Source organism: Lingula anatina, chromosome 3 (genome assembly GCF_051362555.1).
Source record: "Lingula anatina isolate TDL-2025a chromosome 3, LinAna3.0, whole genome shotgun sequence".
Classification (NCBI taxonomy): Eukaryota; Metazoa; Brachiopoda; class Lingulata; order Lingulida; family Lingulidae; genus Lingula; species Lingula anatina.
This window is the reverse complement of record NC_141769.1, coordinates 16,885,230-16,905,673: the sequence shown is the minus strand read 5'-3', so window position 1 is coordinate 16,905,673 and position 20,444 is coordinate 16,885,230. Positions and strand designations below refer to the sequence as shown.

Below are 20,444 nucleotides of genomic sequence, written 5' to 3'. Positions count from 1 at the left end.
CAGTGTCAAAATTCTTTGAAGCTTTGCAGGTAAAAATTCTTCCTTTGTTTCTCTAGCTCCTTCTTAAACCTGGTGTCCAGATTTTATCTAGTGCCCCCCGGGTTGAAAATAACACCTAGGCAGATTTTTACCTGAGATAAATATCGCCAGATATTCTCAAGAAAGAGGGTACAGAAGAGTTGAGGGCCACTGAACCCTCCAATTAAGAGGTAAAGGAAGTTTCAGTTAGATGGACGATTAAGATAGGACTTGTTAAGGTTACAGGCATTGTTTTACCTCAGTTTGCAAGGGGGGTGGGGCGGGGGGGGGGGGGGGGGTCAGAACAATTGTGCCTATACAATTGATACAGAGGATTTGTACATACAGGTGACTTTAATAAGCAGAGGATTTTCTGTTATATTCCGTGAAAAATACACTAAATTTATATAAAATAATGTCATGGTTGGCCAAAAAATTGTACGCACAGTGCATCCGTGCGTATGCCTAGTTACGCCCATGGTGTGATCTGATCTACCAGTGAATTTTGGATCCTTTGGTGCAGAGTCTGGTAGTTGGGTAGTACTGATACCTAAACAGGCTGCTGCCATATTAATCAGTTTCAATCCCCTTGAAGAAAAATAAAAATTTGGACCATGGGCATTGTTTTTAGTTCAAGAGAGAGATAAGCGACCCTTGCATATTTTTCTTTCTCTTTCTCTTTTTTTTTTTTTTTTTTTTTTTGTGAAAGCAATTTAAGTGGCTAAATTTGTTACGGTAATATGCCAAACAATTCGACCAAGATTAATTAATTAATTTCATGGAAATGCCAGTTTGGTCGAATTGATTAAAATACAGCAAATGGAAACCTTTGATATCGTCGGATTGTTAGGGGCATCTGCCAAAACGTCCATCTTTCCGGAAGTATTGCATTTTACCGGAAGTGTTACGCAAGATAAGCCGCAATTTACGCCTAACACGTGTTTCAGGCTTGTTTTATCCTCCTTTTAAAATCTTATTTTGCTGTGTACAATATGTGCTAACATTACTTAACATTAAAAAAGACGACAATTATAATTTCTAATTATATATTTCCCTCACCTACGATCATTTTCATGATGCGCTTCACGAGTGGGACGAGTATTTCCCCAGAGACAGGTGTTGTAAACAAAGGCCGGTCACTTATATTTGAAACCGGTAGCTTTAGTAGACTTAAACTAATTATGTGATCTACGTACGCCCTATTTGAATTTTAATATGACAACTGAAATCAACCGAATTGAAATTTTTTTTAATTTTTGAGATCAGTTGTTTTCAACCCGCAAGGCTTGCTCAGCGTCGAGGCGTAGACGTACTTCAGAAGAAAACTCAATCACCCGTATCAAAGAATACCAACTGATACTCAAACGGAATTCAGTGTAACTTCAAATTACTTATAAGTATTTTATTTAAAAAGCATGTCATATTAAAACATATTGAGAAAAGGCAAAATACGGAGCCTACCTGTGCCGATAGACATACAGTAGGCCTATCTTGCTGGCACTCTTCCGATTTTCTTACTTATATACTCTCGCTGTGCACAAACCACGGTGCATATTGAAAACCTCACTCATACAACCCGAACGTAAAATAAGCATTTAATTGCCATAATTTTCACAAAACAAGCGCATTTATACTTTGACGCGAGAATCATTGAGCACATGCAAAATGAGACTGGTCTTATCTGGTCTAGTCTAGCATAGCGCAAACCACATGTTAATGAAGACGGTCCCATTATGGGGGAGGGGGGGTCACAGGAATGGAGTTCTTCGTGGATTACGCTTAATATCATCAACATTTAATGCATCTGGGGAAATAAAAAGTGACTCACAGGTAACGTAAATATCCAGTGGAACTCTCTATGAAGCTCTCATGGAGTTAAGGAAGACGTCATTTTTCTTGTTGACAAATCAGTTATCCATGTAGGTGAACAGCTACACGTGTTCGTCAGATATTGACAGCGCGTGGTATTTGGCGCCAAGAAGTCTGGGCGGTGGATCCCGCTGATCTCGGTCGATTGTAGTAAATGTAAGATCTTGCGGTGTTGACTTCAAGAACGTTTCCCCATCTGCATATATATTTCAATTAAACTTGAAAATAAATTGCTTATTCTTCCCAAACTTTTTATTGCTAGCAAACGCTATATATGGTCTATATGAAGGTGTTTACGACGTATTCTACCCACTGTCGATATTTGGTTTCATCCAGAATGGACCTTTTTTACCCCCCCCCCCCTTCCCCAGTTACGGGCGTGATGAATCAGTCAGCGAGGGCAAGTCTGCTTAATTAGCACAAATTGTAAGTCTATAACACTATTTTGTCATCGGGGACAAAGGAAATGACAGGTACGTCATGCTTCCAGATTAGATCTTCAGTTAATAGTTTCTTTCTCATTGACGAGAGCTATTGAAAGGACAACAATTGACAAAGGGCCCGGCATGCAGCATCTATATGACTGGCTTGAAAATGTACCGAGTCTTGCCGACGATGTGGTCGAACAATCGGAACAAGAAAAGAATTCTGTCGCATGATTTTGACGTATGGACTAAATGTTTGAGCCCAGAAAAATTAATTTTATAATATAATTTTTTTGGTCGGATTGACTGGGCCCGTCGACATGCTTGGCACATTACCGTAAGCTTGCTTAGCAGAAACTAATTTTTCTTTTGTAAAATGGGGTTCTTGGCTAGTTTTTGTTTTTGTTGGTTCATTTCTGGAAAATATAGGTTTCTTATATTAGCAGTTGTATGCCTTGACTATACTCAGGGTGCTATGAAGGTAATTCTCATAGGCTTTGCCATCAATATTTGTAAAGGATAATGAAATAGATAAAACCAATTAGATTTAGTAAGCCTAAGGAAATGGCATCTTCTTTAATCCCTTGATTATTATTAACATAAAGCATAACTGCTCTGGGAATGAGAAAATCAAAACTGACATTTTGCCTAAAACATCTTGGTTAATTAGTTCCCTTCACCTTGGTTTTTTTTTTTTTTAATTATGAAGCTAAAGGCGGAGTTGCCTTACACTTGGTACATAGTCCCCGCGTGGGCTGTCTGTCTGCTTAAACAAAGTGATTATATGGACGTCTGATTATGAAAAGTCTGATTTAACAAAGATTGATTAAACTAAGCTTACCACATGTGCCAAATGTATTACCTTCCTTTACCAATGTGTTTTGTTACTGGAGGTGAATAACATTAGTTTGTTGGTTTCTTGCCAATTTTTTTCTCTTGCGTATTAACCATAGATATGTATTGAATTCTCATCCAAAGTAAAACTTGTTTGTCACATATGACTTAAAATAACTTGAGCATGAAGGACTAACAAAATATACTTAAAACAGTATATTTTGACTGATAAACCAACTTTTTGTTACTTACAACATTTATCTTTTATTTAGAAAAAAAACTTATCATAAATATTTTTTTAAATATGGATATATATATCAAAGTTTTAAGTTAAATATTTTTTTATGATTTACAAATGATTAATGAACTGTGAAGTAAGCATTTAAAACATTTTATAGAACACTATGACATAACTTATTTATGTTACAGGCAAATAAAGAATAATACGGATAATTAGAATATTAAATGTATGATACAGAATTGTGCATGATAAACTACTGTTATAGTTTCATTAATGGGAGCATTTGCTGCCCTAAGTATGAAATATATCTTCCCAAATTAATGTGTTGTCTGGAATACAAAAACAATGTAGAAGCACTGATTTTAAACAGTTACACTCTCACATGTTGTTAAGACAAGGTAAATCTTGGACTGGAATTGGAGAGGTATGCACGGCAAACTACCATGAGCAAGTATCACAAATAAAAATTTTCCCCTGAAAATTGGCCTTAGCTTTTTTAATTTTATCTACCTCGGTCCAAGAAAATTTATATTAATTCAATTAAATAATTGAAAGTATTGGTTTGTAACAAAAGTCTCAGAGGGCCTTTACAACAGATGATCCTCTGATCTGCTGATCTGAGGATCAAATATGGCAGACCCTACATGAAAGAAGAGCTGACTTATCCACCAATGGTCTCCCTGCCTTCACACGTGCCATAAAGTGGATAAAATTATGGTTCGGAGGTTTAATTGCGAGATCCCTGCTAGGACAGCATGTGTTGAGGCAGGGAGACCATCAGTGGATTAGTCAGCTCTTCTTTAATATAGGGTCTGCCATATTTGGTCCGCCGATCAGTATAAGCCCTCTTATTTGTTCTGAAACAGGTACATTTGGGACAACAACTGATTTCTCTTGGGTCAAAGTAGACTATAATTTCTCTGTAGGTTTAGACTAATTGTAAAGTTAACTATTGATTTTATTAACTGAAGCAAATTGGAATCTCTTTGTGATAAGGATTTGGTGGTTCATAAGCATGAAACCATCCATTGGCTGATTAATCTTGGTTTCTGATGAAATGAGCCAGTTTCTGGTCTGTTTCAGTTCTTGTCTAAAAGATGTTTATGTCTAGCTTTAAAAGAAAAAAACTAACAAAAAAGTTCCAATTATATGTCAATGCCAATAGATATTCAGTGTTAAAATTGACAACAGAAAAGTTCCATAAATACCACAATAGACATATCTGTATCATTATTGAAAAAAAAAGATCATAAAATACCCTAACGGATATAATATCATTAAGCTTGACTTTCATTGCTGCTATGGTCTGTCACATTCTTTAGTGGCAGGCAGTTGATCCATTTGAAAATGAAATTCCTTTTTGGTCGTTTTATCACAAGGTCTGTCAGTTTGTAGCTCATGTACACAAAGATATGAGGATGGATGGCAGCTTGAAGCATAATTAAGACAGAGGTGCAAGTATGGAGATTTATGTAAAGCTCTTGACTCAGCGCGGCCCGTGCCAACTGGATAATCTGATGTGGCAGAATGGAAAGCATGAACACAAATGCTATTAAAGAACAACCGAGAAGCTTTTGTTTCTTTCTCCAGATTTTTGCCTCTGATGCCTTGTGGTTTGTTTCTTCAGTTAAGGCAGTGATGTCCATTTCGCCTCCGTTTTTCCTTTTGCACTGGGAGATGGGTGGCGGATTTGATTGTGTCCCTTCTTTGATTGCATCTGATTTGTGTTGGTGCATCTCTTGCTCAACGCTTGGAATGTTTTGTAGATATTTTTTGCTGTTTTTCCTGAAGACTTTTCCAGAACTCCCTGGCACCCCTGTAGTTTGTGTCTCACAGGCTCCCTCTAGTGTAGAAAAACTTGTCTCTATGCAAGATTTATTAAAAGTAAATGTATTTTTATTTGTATTGCCTTCTGTGATGCTTTCCATCCTGCTGGGTCTTCTTTTTATACTTCTTGTCTTATCTCGATGAAGAGCCTCTTTCTTTGGACTGGCTTCACAAATACTGTTCATATCAGTGAAAAAAGCAGCCTTAGTGATTTTTTCATCATGTTTGTCTTCGGAAAGCTTGAGTTCTTTGTAAGGATAATTCCCTCCATGGATTTTGGGGTTCTCCAACTGGTCTTGCAGTGCCTCGATATCTATGGACCATTTTCTAACATACGAGTACCTTTGTGCGACATAAGCCTGTTCAGCAGGCGTGGTAATGCTTCCTGTGGTAAAACGTCTACCAGAACCCTCTCTAGAAAAGTTACTTTTTACGCTTCCTTTCCTGTCGAAAGGTAAAGGCTTGCCTGCGTCCCCACCAATAGCTGCTTGTTTTGACCGACAGGAAGATATTGCAACTGCTTTTCCTGTATCAGTTGATGAATGTGGCTTTTCTTCTTGCTCTTTTGCGTTTACCATGGTGACTGCGTCTGAAAATTCTTCCTTGTTAAATAATTGGGACTGTCGGACAAAGATCACATGAGGGGTGGCTGCTGCCTCTAGGCTTGTGTTACACTGGACATTTTTCCTGAGGGTTTCGGAGCTGACTGCAGTTGTGTCTGTTTTGTGGGTGCTTAGTTCAATGTTGGCATTTCCATTGTCAAGGTCCCAATTCTTTTGCTTGATTTTTTTATTCACAGAATGAAGCATACAACACAATGTTATAATGATAATGAACATGGCAATTCCGCTGAAAATATAAAGAACCATGTATGCATTCCAAGTGCCTAGAGTCATAGGAATAAGCCAAAATTGGCAGTAGTAGTCATTTTCCCAGTACGGTGGACTTGCAAGGTAGTAAACAGCAATGCTTATTCCTAGTAGCCATGGGAGTGTAAGACCAATGCCTTGAACATATTTAGAAGAGCTGTTACATTTTCTTATAAGGCTCTGGATAATGTAGAAAAGGATGGAGAGGAATATTACAGTAACTGCTAGTACATGTATAATTGAACTGGCTTGGCATAGTCCTTTTAAGATTGGCTGGTTCATGTAAAGCTGTATTATATACACTGCCTCCAACAAGGCCCACACGAAGCAAATCAACAAGTCAACTAAACTAAGACTCAGGAAAAAACTGTAGCGTAATTTCAGCCCTTTTGTATCAATGAGGATTGCTCGAAGATACGACAAATTTGCAATGGCTCCCAGTATTCCTGATGAAACCAGTATGAGAAGGCATATGGCAAGGCTGGAACCATGGAGTAGCTGTGATTGTTGTGTGGTCAGTACGTCCTGACCATTGTCCATAGTGGTGATGTTTTTATTTATGTCTTGCCGAGTTATGCTATAATGCTGGGTAAGCGTAGCCATTGTGGTGAATCTTTTGCAAGAATGATTTTGTCAGTTTCTTTTATCAAGAAGAAGTTTGAACAGTATCTGAGCACAGCAGTGATCAATACGTCCAGTTTAGGGTATTAAAGACATACTGCAGTTGTCAACTATGTTTACAAGTTTCATATTTCATTTCCTGACATTAGTAATAATGCCCAGCTATAATAATGTCTGAGTTGGTATTCCAGAATGTTTTGAATAAAAGGTCCATGCAGGAGCCACTGGTATATAACTGATGAGCTGCAGTAAGAATATTTATTGAATGAGTCCTCATTCAGCATTGAACACAATTCATCTTGATCCTTGGTTTGTTTCATTTGCTATTGGATGGGTTTCTAAGATAGACTGGAAAGTCTGGCATAAAGTTTTATACTTCTTCCGTTTTGAGAATATTGATTCAATGTATAATTTTATTCGTCAGCTTGTGCCATGTTTTTATTTCACATTCTGTTCTGCATCTTCTTTGTTTGATTCTTTTAGTGGGAATATCTTCAGTTTCTCTCTTCATATAAAACATTGCATTGTTTTTCCTGCTGGTAAAATGACTTTGGGTTCACAGTTGACATCTCTGTGATTCCTTTCATTAGCCTCTGCCACCTATAGAGAAAGTAAAAGATAGCATTGGTAACTAAGTAACTGAAATATGCTGACATGAGTACCGACTTATCACTGATCTTACCCTGAAATAGAATTTCCTTTCATCAAAGTGGTGGATGTTTTGCCAGATCAAATTGTTCTGAAATGTATCTGAAATGAAAGATTTGGTGAATAGTGATGAAATGTTTTACCTGTTCTTAAGCTAGATTAGTGTGTGTTTACATACTTGTCAATAATTAAAATTGCTAGAGTGAGATTTTTTCATGCACCCTACATCTCCCAGCCAGCCCCCCCCCCAAATAATAATAAATAAATAAATAAAATAAATGGCAAACATCATGCTAAATTTGCTCCCTCAGGGCTCTTTGAAATAAAACTTGAGCAACTGTACATTGAACTTACACATAGGCTATTCTTCCACAATTGTTACTGCATTGGCCTCGCATTTCTGCCATGCAGAAGCCTTTCCAGTTTAGACCCACAATGCAGTGGTGAAGTATTTTGTTGTCCACAAGCGAAGGACTTAATTAAATGTCTTTGTATAGGTAACATCGTGACACAGATTCATCAAAGCTCAAACAGGAATCAGCTCAAGTTTTGCAATAATGTGAGCAAAATATGAAAAATAACGTGGGTAATTTTAATAAACGGAAAACTGACATATCTGGAGATTTTCAGTCTGTATTGGATGCTTGGGAGATTAGTTCTCAAACTGGGAGACTCTTGAAGCGATTGGGAGATTTGACAAATCTAATGTTTAGCATATGGCTCAAATTCTTCCGGCTAGGGTGCGTTTAGTATTTATATTAAAAGTATGATAATGACAAAAATATAATGAAAAAAACCCCAAGCCCTTGATGAAGCAGGTTATTAAATGCTGCAGTGGAGCACCCATTTTTTTTAACCAGCAATTTTACAATGTCACATAGAACTTACATGGGCAGCTGTGTTAACACCTAAAGCTAACTGATCGCTTTTGCACATTTAATGAGTTGTTATTCAAGGCAAGATGAAATTTAGTCAGCATTCAACTCAGTTTCCCTTAGGGTTGCGTGTTATTTCTTAACATGCACCTGTTTTTTTTTTCCTTTTATTTGTCCACCAGAAAATGACACCAGGTGCAAGGGTCGATAATCTGTAGTTGCATGCCATGTTGTTGTTGTACCAAGCTTAATAACTAGAAAATTTTATAGCAGACATACTCGATATCTTCAGCATTGTTACACGTAGGAAATTCCATATGTGTTACCTGATAGCTGACTTGTGATAATTACTTATCTGTTCAGTCACCAACCTCTCTGATTTTGTGATTGGTTTCTGAGAATTGAGGATGTTTCGCGTGATCTTCTTATTAATCTTCCTTTCTGCTAAACATAGCTTTTGTGAGTTGGATTTAAACCAACTCACTCACTTACAGGAATAGGGTGGGAATAAAGCACTTGATCTTCAATGTCAAAAGCATGGGAGCTTGAATTTTTTTTTTTTTTTTTTAAATTCCTGCACGTTATCCTGTGCATCTGCGAGTCAGTACGTCTGTGCGTTAGTAAATTCCATTATCTCCTCCTAGACCATTTAAGTTAGGAAGTTAAAACCTTGGGAACTTTGGAATTTTAGTGCAGCTGGGGCTGGGCTCTCTTTGGGGGGGGGGGGGGGAGGGGTGATTCTAAATTCTTTTCACATTGTAATTTCTGACATACTTGTTGGCCTTACTTGCCACGCTCAAGTGATTTCTATGGTCAGGCAACTAGAATTTTAGTTGTACTTTGCCCCGTAAAACGAGTATGGGACTTGCTAAGGGATCACTTGCGATGTTGCTCCACATCGAAATTCTTCGGTACATCAAGATCACAACAGCACCTCGCTGACCTTTAATTGCGGATTTTAAGTCTACCGTGAACCCCGTGACACTGTCTCTCATGCTCTCTCTCTCTCTCTCTCTCTCTCTCTGCTGGGTCACATTATATGAACACTTCTCTTTGCTTCAATTTTACTCTATTGATATGCATGCAGGGTGTTTGCCAGCAAGCTCTTACAGACACCAATTTACCGACTGGACAGCCTTTATCATCTATGAGTTTATTTGGGTCATAAATCACAATAACAGGTTTCAATTGACTTAAAAAATGCTATATGCTGAATTCAGCATGGCACTGTTGGTGACATGTTAATGATGTTTCAGCTAATTTCAATAACTAATACCTTCAGATGATCTGAGAGCAAAATTTATTCACATATAGTATGCAGAGATAATAGCACCTTATCTTATTGGCAATTATATGGAAAGTAAACAGTGGTAAAATTTTTGAAAGGTTGGTGTAGAGAAATCTTCTGTGACAATATCCCCTTAAAACGTAATGCAAATTTCACATGTTATCTTGCTTTGATTGGCCTACCAATGAATTTGTAGTATTACTTTATCAGAAAGGACTGAATTTAAAATTCAGTATTGTGTAGTGTATTAAATTGTGAGTTCGGTGTGGACACCAAGTGGGCCTAAAACCTTAGAACCATTAGCCAAAGATCTTTCAAAAATTATGGACCAACTCCAGGCCCGTAGCCAGCAATTTCAGAGGGGGGTTCGTTTTCTGAAAAGTGGACCTTTTACCATAAAATACTCAAGTACATAGATCAAATTTTACCCAGAGTGGACTTTTTCCCAGCAAAAAGGGTGGTTCTTTTGAACCCCCCCCGAACCCCCCCCCCCCCCCCCCCCCCCCTGGCTACAGGCCTGAACTCAGCCTGGATACAACCATTCCATTGATTGACTGCCGTCACCAGTTGCAGGGTCTCTAGGTTGGTGCGCAGGGGTTTTTGTCACAGAAGATTCCTCTATACCAATCTTTGGTCTTTAACTTTTAGACAAAAATATTGCAGTAATTCATTTCTGATCAGTATAAATCTGCAGAAGTCCACATAAGCACAGTAACTGTTTCTTCTAAACAAAGGCCATTTTTTATACTTCAGTGAGCACTGATGTAGCTTGCCATGGGTAAAAGTAGACTAAATAAACTTTAAAAAGATTTAGGTGAATATTGTTTTTAATCTAAAAAGTTAGTTTGTAAAACTGGCCTCTGCTGATCTTTTGTAGTCTAAAACAGGTTCAGACCAGTCTGAATGGCACTTCAGATTTCTTACCACGAAGCTTTAAATTTTCAATAGTTGTGGTGTACAAAGTGTTTATTTAATGTGCTTACTCTTTCCAGACTATGCAAACTTATTTCAACTTGAAGCAGTAAAAATGCTCAAAATACACAAGCAATCCATGTCCTGTTCCTTAATTTAAACAATATTGCCAGCAAAGCTATATAAGTACATAAGGCCATTAAGACTAAAATCACCAGCTAATTATATATATATATAGATGTCATTTTTTAAATCATAAAAGTAACATATACATATAATTCTAATATTTCCTTTGTGCAATTTCTAGTACGCATGGCTTTGATTTCACAATTCTAAGTAATAAATCCATTTATAATATTAGTTATTAAATGAGGACTAATAAATCATAATTATATTGTTTTTAGATAAAAAAAATCCTTTTTGCCTAGAATAAAGCAAAACCCAATTAAGAAATAATGCAGTTGTAGAAATAATGCAGTTGTAGAGAATTGGAATTAAGTAAATATTCCATATTAGGCATTTGTGCTCACTTTACAGACTCATGCACTCAATTAAAAAGAATGGTGAAACTTGATGTCAGTATAAATTTCTTCAAAAAATTCCACAACGAGCAAGAAAACGGAAACACATCCTACCTTTTCAGTTTCTCACATTTGGTCAGTAGGATTTCTGCTTGTTTTTTTCCCCCTTGGAGCATTTATGGAGTGATCCACCTTGTAGAATTGCCATGCAACTCTCTATATTCTCGGGCAGCCTCCTGTCATTGTAGTCCAAAAGGTGTTATCTTCACCGTGCTAATGCAGTGAAGATTATAAAGCACACAGATAAATCAGAAGGCAAATGGAACTGCCTTGATCGCACCATTGGACTGATGCCTGTGATTAGATTTATATTGATTAATCTGCGGCAAATTAGTCTCTGTTCAATCTATAATATCTAGAGTGTAAAGCAAAGTGCTCTGTCATTGCAATTATCGTTCTCGTTCTTTGATATATCTACATTAGCCGCGCCTTTCCTATTTATGACAGGTTTGAACGGAAGGGATCATATTCTTAATATGACTCTTTCTTGTTTTGTATGATACTTTCGCATGTAGTCATTGTTGTTGTCATGTTTTTTTTCTCTTTGCGGTCTCTGTTTTAATGTCAGTAACACTTGTTTGAATGATGTTCATATGAATTGAAATGTTTTCTGTGAATTCTGATATAATGTACTATGATAAAACTAAATGAGGCTTTTATGTACCTTTTATTATCTCATTATTTATTGGTCACCATTATAATGGTTTGTATGAGCTTTTTGTTTTTATGCACTCTGTGAGAAAAGTCAAGAAGATCATTGCAAGAAAAACTTGAATTCAGGATGTGTATAAAAGATCGTCTTGAGCCAGTAAGGACATTATGGGTGTGTGGAACAGATTTTAGCTTTTTTTTATTTTTTATTTTTATTTTTTTTGTATTATCCTTCAATCACAATAAAACTCATCTAAAAATTATTTTAAGGCATTTTTTCAGGCTGAATTTGACCATTTATTGTTTTTTTTTTTTTAACTCTTTGTGGTAATGCACTAGATACGGAAGTCTATCTGACACTATTGCGTGAGTGTGTTTGATCAAAAAGGCCTTGGAAACTGTTTTAATAATAAAACATGCCAGTATTTCATTTCCCCTTCAACAAATCAGCATTGGGTGGGGTGGGCAAGGGATAATCCTGGGTAGCATTATTAAACTGCTTGTTTATCTTTGTACTTGACTGTTAAGCTTTCCTCGCTGTGAGAAGCTGTACAGTAATTAACTGTGTGCCGTCATTTTCCAAGAAAATTTGGAGTGTTTATTGCATTTGAGATAAATTTAGGACTTCTTAGTCCTGTGTTATTACTCGGTTATGATTTGTTCTCTTCACCTTCAGAAACAGTTGCGTGCTCTATCTTATTTTCACCCTTTTGTAGATGAAATAGGTATACATATGAGTATAATTCATTAAAGACTGTTGCACATTAAAGACAATAAAAGAAGTAAGAAGGCAAGCAATTAACATTATCAACCACAAACAACATCAACATAACAAATGACTAAGAAGTGCTAAATATGCTCTATAAAACTACTGCATATATTGAAGATGATAAAAGAAATGTAAAATGATTGCATTATTTGATAGACAAAAGAAAAAGTAGATGTTTTCCTATATATGTTGTGAAGAAGTACCTTAATTACTCATTTCTAATCTAGATTTGTTGTATTGCAAATAGAAACTGTACATCTTGTGTATTAGTTTTATTATGTTGTATTCCTTTTTTTTTACAAAAAAAAAAAAAAAATGTTTGGAAATAAATACATTGAATGGGCGGTTATTTACAGTGTTCCATGTGATAGTGTTTCACACCTTGTGAAAGCATGTGTGTAACGTAAGGTCACGTTATTACCTCGACAAACTTCTTGCTAGCACCTGTACTGTAAATATTATTATGATATATTATACTGGGATGTGATAACATAAATCATATGACTATGTGAAGTATAGCCTCTTGACTTTTCACAGGTAAGTAAGCATTTTACAAAAACATTTTTTTGGGGGGGTTGGTTGGAGACTTATTTAGGTTTGGTATCCTTTTACATATATTTTTCTGACGAAAAAATGCTCTGTGGATATTGAAGTTCAACTTTCTCTGAAATAAATATTAAATATCTATAACTGACTTGTTCTACGTAAACTAAATCTAACCAATACCATGGCCTTAAGAATGTTTTAAAACATATCAAGTTACTCCACAGATTAAATGACCATGGAATAAATTGGTTTTCAGTGCCAAAAGGTGAATTGTAAACCTTGACATCCCTTAACTGAGCAGCCATAACCTTCTTTTAGATAAATGCTTCATTCTAGGTAGTTATTGCACATAAATGAAGGATCAGATTTTAAATGTATATGCTTGAAAGGGTTAAGTAGTCACAAGAATGAAATGAAGGAAAGGAAAATCAATAAAGGTAATGAGTCACAAGATATATCCCTCACACCATTTCATAGACCATTTGCAATTGACAAGCCTGTGGCCCAAACCACAAAACGCGGTATTATTGTTTTCTGGGTATTAAACATCTCACTTTTCTTAATCAGTTTCCGTCTATCTGGGGATTGAGCTCTGTTAGTAATAACTTAGCCACAGAAATGAAGCCCTAATGATCACTTCACACTAGCACGTCTGAAAATTAAGTAGCTTACAGGGTACCTTTTATGAACCATGCAGGTTCACTTCAGTGTCTTAACACAGCTTGGAGAAAATATTGCACCACTTTGTTCATTTATTTATTTATTTATTTATTTATTTATTTGTGCAATGTATGAGATTTTGGAGGCAACATTTTGGCTGGTTGCTGTTGTGGATTTATGCAGTAAGAGACTTTTTAGACTAGCGGTGGATAACTTTTTGTGAGCCAAAATTGTCATTTTGGGTCTTTTGTTATTGACAATTGTTCATTCATCATCAAGGTTTGACATCAACAGACTGACATCTACTACCAGTGGCTTCATTAGTAACATTCCTAAAATTCAGTTTTCTGTCTGTGCATACATACCTAGGTGCTCCGATGAAAAAATGTCCATTTCTCGCCCCTCTTTAGGATTACCCCTGCTCTTGTTTTCCCTGTATGAAACTACATGTAGCTATGCCCACATCACTCCCATGTAAGGATGCACTTATTTAAATCAGCTTTTATAAAAACTGCAGAGAGTTATGACAGCACAGAAAAAAACTGATCAAATGCCTTTTTTTTCAGGAAATATTAAGCTTTATTTATTCAAGTTGTGCTATTTGGAACTTTGTGGTCGCATTTGTACAGGCTTTATGGCAACCTGACAATTGATTTTGTAATTGAGAAAAGCAGACAAGGATTTAAGGGGGAGTATAGAAATGGTAATATTAAGTAATTTTTTTTTCAAATGTAATGATCTGCTTTAGTGGCAGGGGAAATAACTGGATGTTTTGCAACAATGTTTTGGATAAGATGTCTGTTCATATTATGATTTGCCTTTAATGCCTTCTTCTTGGTTGTGAGTCAGTTATAAATAATGGAACAGATGTATGTAATTATACATGGAACAATTGCATGGTTGATATAAGGTGTCAAAATTGATTGTTTTATTTGTGTATTCCAAGTCTTATGTTCTTATCTGTTTGCTAACAGGTTGAGATGGTGTCAACATTTATAGCATCATTAACAATAACTTTTCAAGGTAACAAGAGAAATTTATGACTGATAGGATTCCTCACTGAAGATATATCAAAAGTTATCATATAAGTATAATGTAAAATACATTTTTTAACTGAATTACTCTGCCAATGAAGAAGGCTTTATTTCCATTGGTCTTGATATGTCCATTTGTGTGGTGGTTGGCAAGATTTATCAGAGCGTTCTTCCAAATTTTGATGAATTTTTTAGGAGGGGCAGTAAATACGAAGGAGAGAAGTGATAATTACAATGTCAACATAATTCAGGTCCCCTAATATTTTTAAGGTTTTATTTTATAAGTATTTTCTCTGTACTCTGGGAGTACTTTCAAGTTGTGCTTTTTAAGTTCAGACGTATTGTATAAAACTGTTTCTTGTCTGAATACAATTATACTGGTATTTGCCTAGCAGGAAACAGCTTTATCCTATTGTACATGTAAAATAATTATTTTTAGAAATTTAATGAAATTACATCTTATTCTGGCGTCACAAAATGATCAGATTACATCCTGATTTTCCACTAATGTAGTAATAATGAGATCTATAGAGGATGTTGACATTTTTAACAACTGACCATGATTCCACAATCTCAGAGTTAGAACTACAAGTGCCTTTACTAAAATTATTATCACCTACATTTATTATTACATTCTTTTTTTTTATATTTCTTTTTAAGTTTAATTTAAATTTAATGGCAATTAAAAGTGGTATGTAGGCTGTCGTCTGCAGTTATAGTTGCGCCAGAGAAAATAGTTCTAAATGACACTTGTCAAAAACATGACAAATCTTAATATCTTTGAATAATATATGTCTAATTGTGTAGATAGTTTATAGATAATGCTGAATTAGTGGAAATTACTCTGGCTAACAGTCATTGCTGATTAATTTTGTTGATTACGAAAAATTTCACTCTTTCTTCCATTTGGACTTGGTAATTTTTGACTGAGTTGATGAAATAAGCAGGCATTATTACAGGATATTAATACATGGCTCTGCTTGGTGTAAATGTTTCTTTATTAATGAACAGTTATCTCAACGGTAATGACTCCTGAGTAATTAATGATGATGAGGAGCAAAACTGATTTAGTGGATAATTATAGAAGATGGTTTTAGGTTTAATTTTTTATGCCATAATTCTTTCAAGGCTTCATTATCTCCTACCATAGCAGGGCGGTGAAATGCAATTTGTTTTGATAGTGTCATGTCACCATTCCCGGAAATTACCAGACAGGAGATTCAAGATATTCTCTTAAATATGTCATAATTTGACTAGGGGCAGGTTTCACAAGAGAGCGTTTAGCCTGATAAATCGGTCTTAAGTTTTAAACAAAAATTTGGCCACATTCAGAATAGTTTGATCCTCTGACTAAATAACTGATCCGGGGATCAAATATGGCAGACCCACTTGAAAGCAAAGCTGTATAATCCCCTTATAGTCTATCTCACCATAGGCACATCCCTGTAGGGGCCTAGCAATTAAAGCTAAATTAAAATGGCTTCGAGACTTAATTGCTAGGCCCCTCCAGGGATGGCGCATGTGGTAGGCGGGAGACCATTAAGGGATCATGTGGCTTTTGCTCTCAAGCCTGTCTGCCATATTTGATTTGTAGATCAGTTAATCTGAGGATCAAACTGTTCTTTATAGCAGTCCAGTTGAATTAAAATATTGCATCAACTATTTTATACCAAAAAAATGCATCACTCATGACTTATTCTTTATTCAATGTAGTGGATTAGGTTGTGTGTGTTTTGGACCAATTTTTGGGTCATATTTCTTTGGGGAAACCAGTCCCAAGTATTATCCCCATGTACGTACTCTCAGCTTTTTTTATGTTTGATGTTTAATAAGAAGTAGTGGATTGAGTAACCTGACTCAAGCATGCATTTTGTACACGCTCAAATGGCTTTCCATGACATGTTTTGTCTTTTCAAAAACTGGATCTTTTCAATTATGCTGTCCAGGCCATTTGTGTGAATTTGAGACTCGCACTTACTATAGTATCCTGGGATGCCATTTCTTGATTACAAAAAGATAATTTTACTGCTAGTTACCTAGTTACAAAGATTAAAGGATGCAAACTGGAAATTTAATTTTTATCAACCCTGTATCACATATACCATTGTTTATTATAAGGCTAATGTGATTTATCCAATGTGAAAATGGTAGAGGGTATATTGCAGCAAAAAATTGATACCAAAGTAATAATACCATGCAAATAGGCTTTAGCTGTCAATCCTAGTATATACTATTATTACTATTATTATTATTATTATCTTCAAAGCTGGAGCAAGTGCCTAATTTGTGTAAGTCAATTGGAAGGATTTTAATTTCTTTTTTTTTGGTATCATAATGTTAGTTAAATTTAGGAGTGCAGTGTAGGAGACTCCTGCAGAAACTTAATATGCTTTACAAAATTGCCTTGGGTTAACCTTATTTTTTCCAACTAACCAACCTGTGGTCATCCTTTCCTGACACTCGGTAACTCTTTAACAATCCCTAAGACTTAAAAAGTCCAAAAGTCCTTAACCCATGTTTAAGAGATTGCTTTACAAAGTCCACTATCCCTTCAAGTTCAATTAGCACACTATCTTACAGATTCTGCATGATTTTAAACTGTGTCAAGATGGTTGATGGAAAAGTTATTTATAAGATGGTAAAATTAATTATCTTTTGTGGCATGAATATGCGTCATTTCTCTTTTAGGATATGATCAGAAAGTATTACTTGTCCTAAGATGACTTTAACAATATGTGGTTCATGCTAAAGTTTAACTTCGAGTTAAAAATCTTGGAATTAGTTACTCTTAGGCCCCATTCAGAACAAGGGACTATAACTAATTCGAGGGTCAAATATGGCATCCCACTAAAAAGCTTGCTGTCTTATCCGCTTATAGACACTGAAAAGATATTCCGAAGTATTCAAATGGGTTGGCCATATTTGACCCTCGGGCAAGTTAGTCCCGTATTATTCTGAATGGGGCCTTAGACTGATTGCCTATAACTTAAAAAGTTGGGGATTGATTTGATCAAATGTTCAGGATAGGTTAGAAATGGGCCAGCTTAAAATCAATCAGATTTGGGTAGTGATTAATTAATTGATGATATATTATGATAATTGAAATGCTTTGGTAAATGTTTGCACATTCTGAGTGCTTTACTAGTTATTTTTTTATTTACCTTTAATTTTTATGGATGAAAAAAATGTTTTTTCACTCGTGCATATTCCTCATCTTGCACAGATCTAGAGCATAGAAAGCAGTGGACTCCACTTTGAGATGTGTTCTGTTCTGGGTAAGACATGCTATTAGGGTTTTTGTCAAACTTGTCTGTCAGATAATCTGAGCAGGACAATTGGTTCTCTGGAGATAATTTCCTTACGTGCCAAGATGGTTGATACTGGGACACCTCGTATCTGCTGACAGTGAATACTTACATATTGAGCTGGTTCAGTTTTCTTAACAGCTGCATAATGATGCTCAGTGCGGTGGTCTTTAAATGGCTGCCATTACCTCGTGTTTGATTGATGTCTATAATGGAGCTCCAATCAAACTGATTACCTGAAAAATATCAGGATAAATGGGCTCTTTAGTGGATGATACTGTTTCTTGGATAATTCCTGGAGTTTTTAGCTCTGTATTTTTTTTATCTTAATGTATAACCTGTTTCTTGGTGTTATCTAAGCTGATGTTGGGACAATGTGACAGACTCCATGTCTAGCACAATTTTTTTTTTTTAAATGAAGATGTTATCAATTGTCAACTATGTAGTAAAACCAAGTAAATTAGACACGGGGACAGAAGTAAAATATTTTAAAGTGGTGCATAAAAACATGTAAAACATTTTATTTCTAGACCCAAAGACCTGAACACCACTAAACTGATCTGTTAAATAATCTCTAGCATGTATAAACTATTGTTGGACTTATAAGAATATAACTAAACAGGGGCGTAACCAGACCTTTTAAAATTGTACGCACAGAATTTCAAAATTCCCAGGTATAGCTAAATGTAGATCGACTTACGCAAAAGATGAAGGGCAGTTTAAATTATATGTGCCAAATATAATAGCTTAGTTTTCACCGTTTATAAAATCATTACTTAAAGTTTAAAATATTCCCACAGTATAATTAAGTTCCAGTAAATTATTTCACCCAGGACCAACGCTTTTTCCGGCATTGGGGTGCAGGCCGTCCATAATTGCCATCTGTATCTTACTTCAGAATTTCAGGGCCTCAAACTTTTCCAAAAGCCGTGAGCGGGGGTGGGGGTGGGGTACAAATTAATGGAGTCTTTTTTTAATAATAAATTTCATTGGGAAAGAGGGTTAAAAATAATTGATACCGATCTCCCATCACGCTCTTCCACGAAAGACCGCCCTTGTATGAATATAAAAATTGCCCTCTCGTCTCACTCGGATCGCGAACGATCTCTGGCTGACAATCTTCTGCGAACGAAGTCCATTGAACGAATGTGAAAATCACTTTCTCTTTTCGCTCAGATCACGCTCGATCTCCCGCTGAAGATACGAAAATTGGCTTCTTGTCTCGCTGCGGTCGGTAACTATCTCTTGTTCCCGATCCTCGGTTAACGAAGTCTCTTGAACAAATATGAAAATTGCCTTCTAGTCTGTTTCGGATTGCGAAGAATCTCTCGCCGAGGATATAAATATTGCCTTTCTTATGTATTAGCTTTGTCAGATGCCATACGTATAAAGATCCGAAAGGTGTCCCCTTTCATAATTTAGCGGCAAGTTAGGTCATATTTCATTTAGGGCCTACACGTGTTTTGTACCGAATGTAGATCATTCTTGTCACTTCTGCATTATGTATTTTAAAGTTAATGGAAACCTTTTATTGTGTTTTGTAAGCTTTAGGTAGTAGTTACGTCGTGACTGAAAAACACCGTGCACTAGAAAGAAGTTTAATATTCATACGTCAAATTACTGCAATGGAATTTCATACGACGTCCACAGCTGCCCCGACAAGTTAAGACTTTTTTAATCAGCTGCCGTCCAATTGGCAGCTGGAGGACTCGCTGAAAAAAGCCTTGCTTAGAATGGTATATTTATTGAACTAGGGGCTTACTGACACAAACTATGAAAACATATGCAAATTATGCCCGCTTGTATCAAGCTAAATTCTAAATAACGGTGAGGCACCTTTGTTCGATGTGGTTTGTTGCAGTTATCCCGAGTTGTCAGAAAATAATCTTAAGAACAGTTGATCGTTGTAGGATTCTTACACCTTCTTGCTATATTATTCGTCATGTCCATGGTCAGCTTAAAGATGAATCTTCTAAAAGTTGAACTTATATATGGTATCATCCAAAATCAACCAATTATATTACAGGATAAAGCTCTGTTTGTTTGTGAAAATTGCCCATATCACCCTGTTAGTTTAGAGGGTTAAGCTGGGTCAAGTCCGTGTCAAAATTCTTTACAGTTTTGCAGGAAATATTTTTTTTGTTTCTCTGGCTCCTTATAAAGCCCGTTGTCCAGATTTTATCTAGTGTCCTCAGGTGTGCTGGAGCTGCTGTTTGAAAATAACACAGGTAGATTTTTATCTGAGATAAATATCGCCATCGAGTGTGCATTCGACACACTTAAGACAAAGGCTACCTGAGAGTTGAAGGGCATTCAAACTTCCAATTAAGAGGTAAAGGAAGTTCCAGCTAGATGGACGATTAAGATAGGACTTCTGGAGGTAGCTAGTATTGTTTATTTACCTCAGTTCTGTGAAAGCAAACGAGACGGGGGGCGTCAGAACAATGGTGCGTATACGATTCATACAGAAG

At 36.1% G+C, this 20,444-nt stretch overlaps 2 protein-coding genes across 2 annotated transcripts in view; one reads left to right on the top strand and one right to left on the bottom strand.

Moving 5' to 3' along the window:
• LOC106162319 (arginine--tRNA ligase, cytoplasmic) overlaps positions 1-20,444 on the top strand; it is a 41,095-nt gene that overhangs the window by 11,788 nt on the left and 8,863 nt on the right. The window lies entirely within an intron of this gene.
• LOC147762976 (uncharacterized) lies at positions 2,660-12,244 on the bottom strand. Its single transcript, XM_087009448.1, has 2 exons — positions 11,063-12,244; positions 2,660-7,304 (listed from the first exon to the last, which is right to left on the bottom strand). The coding sequence occupies exon 2, from the start codon at positions 6,684-6,686 to the stop codon at positions 4,665-4,667; it is 2,022 nt and encodes a 673-aa protein (XP_086865574.1). The 5' UTR covers positions 6,687-7,304; positions 11,063-12,244; the 3' UTR covers positions 2,660-4,664.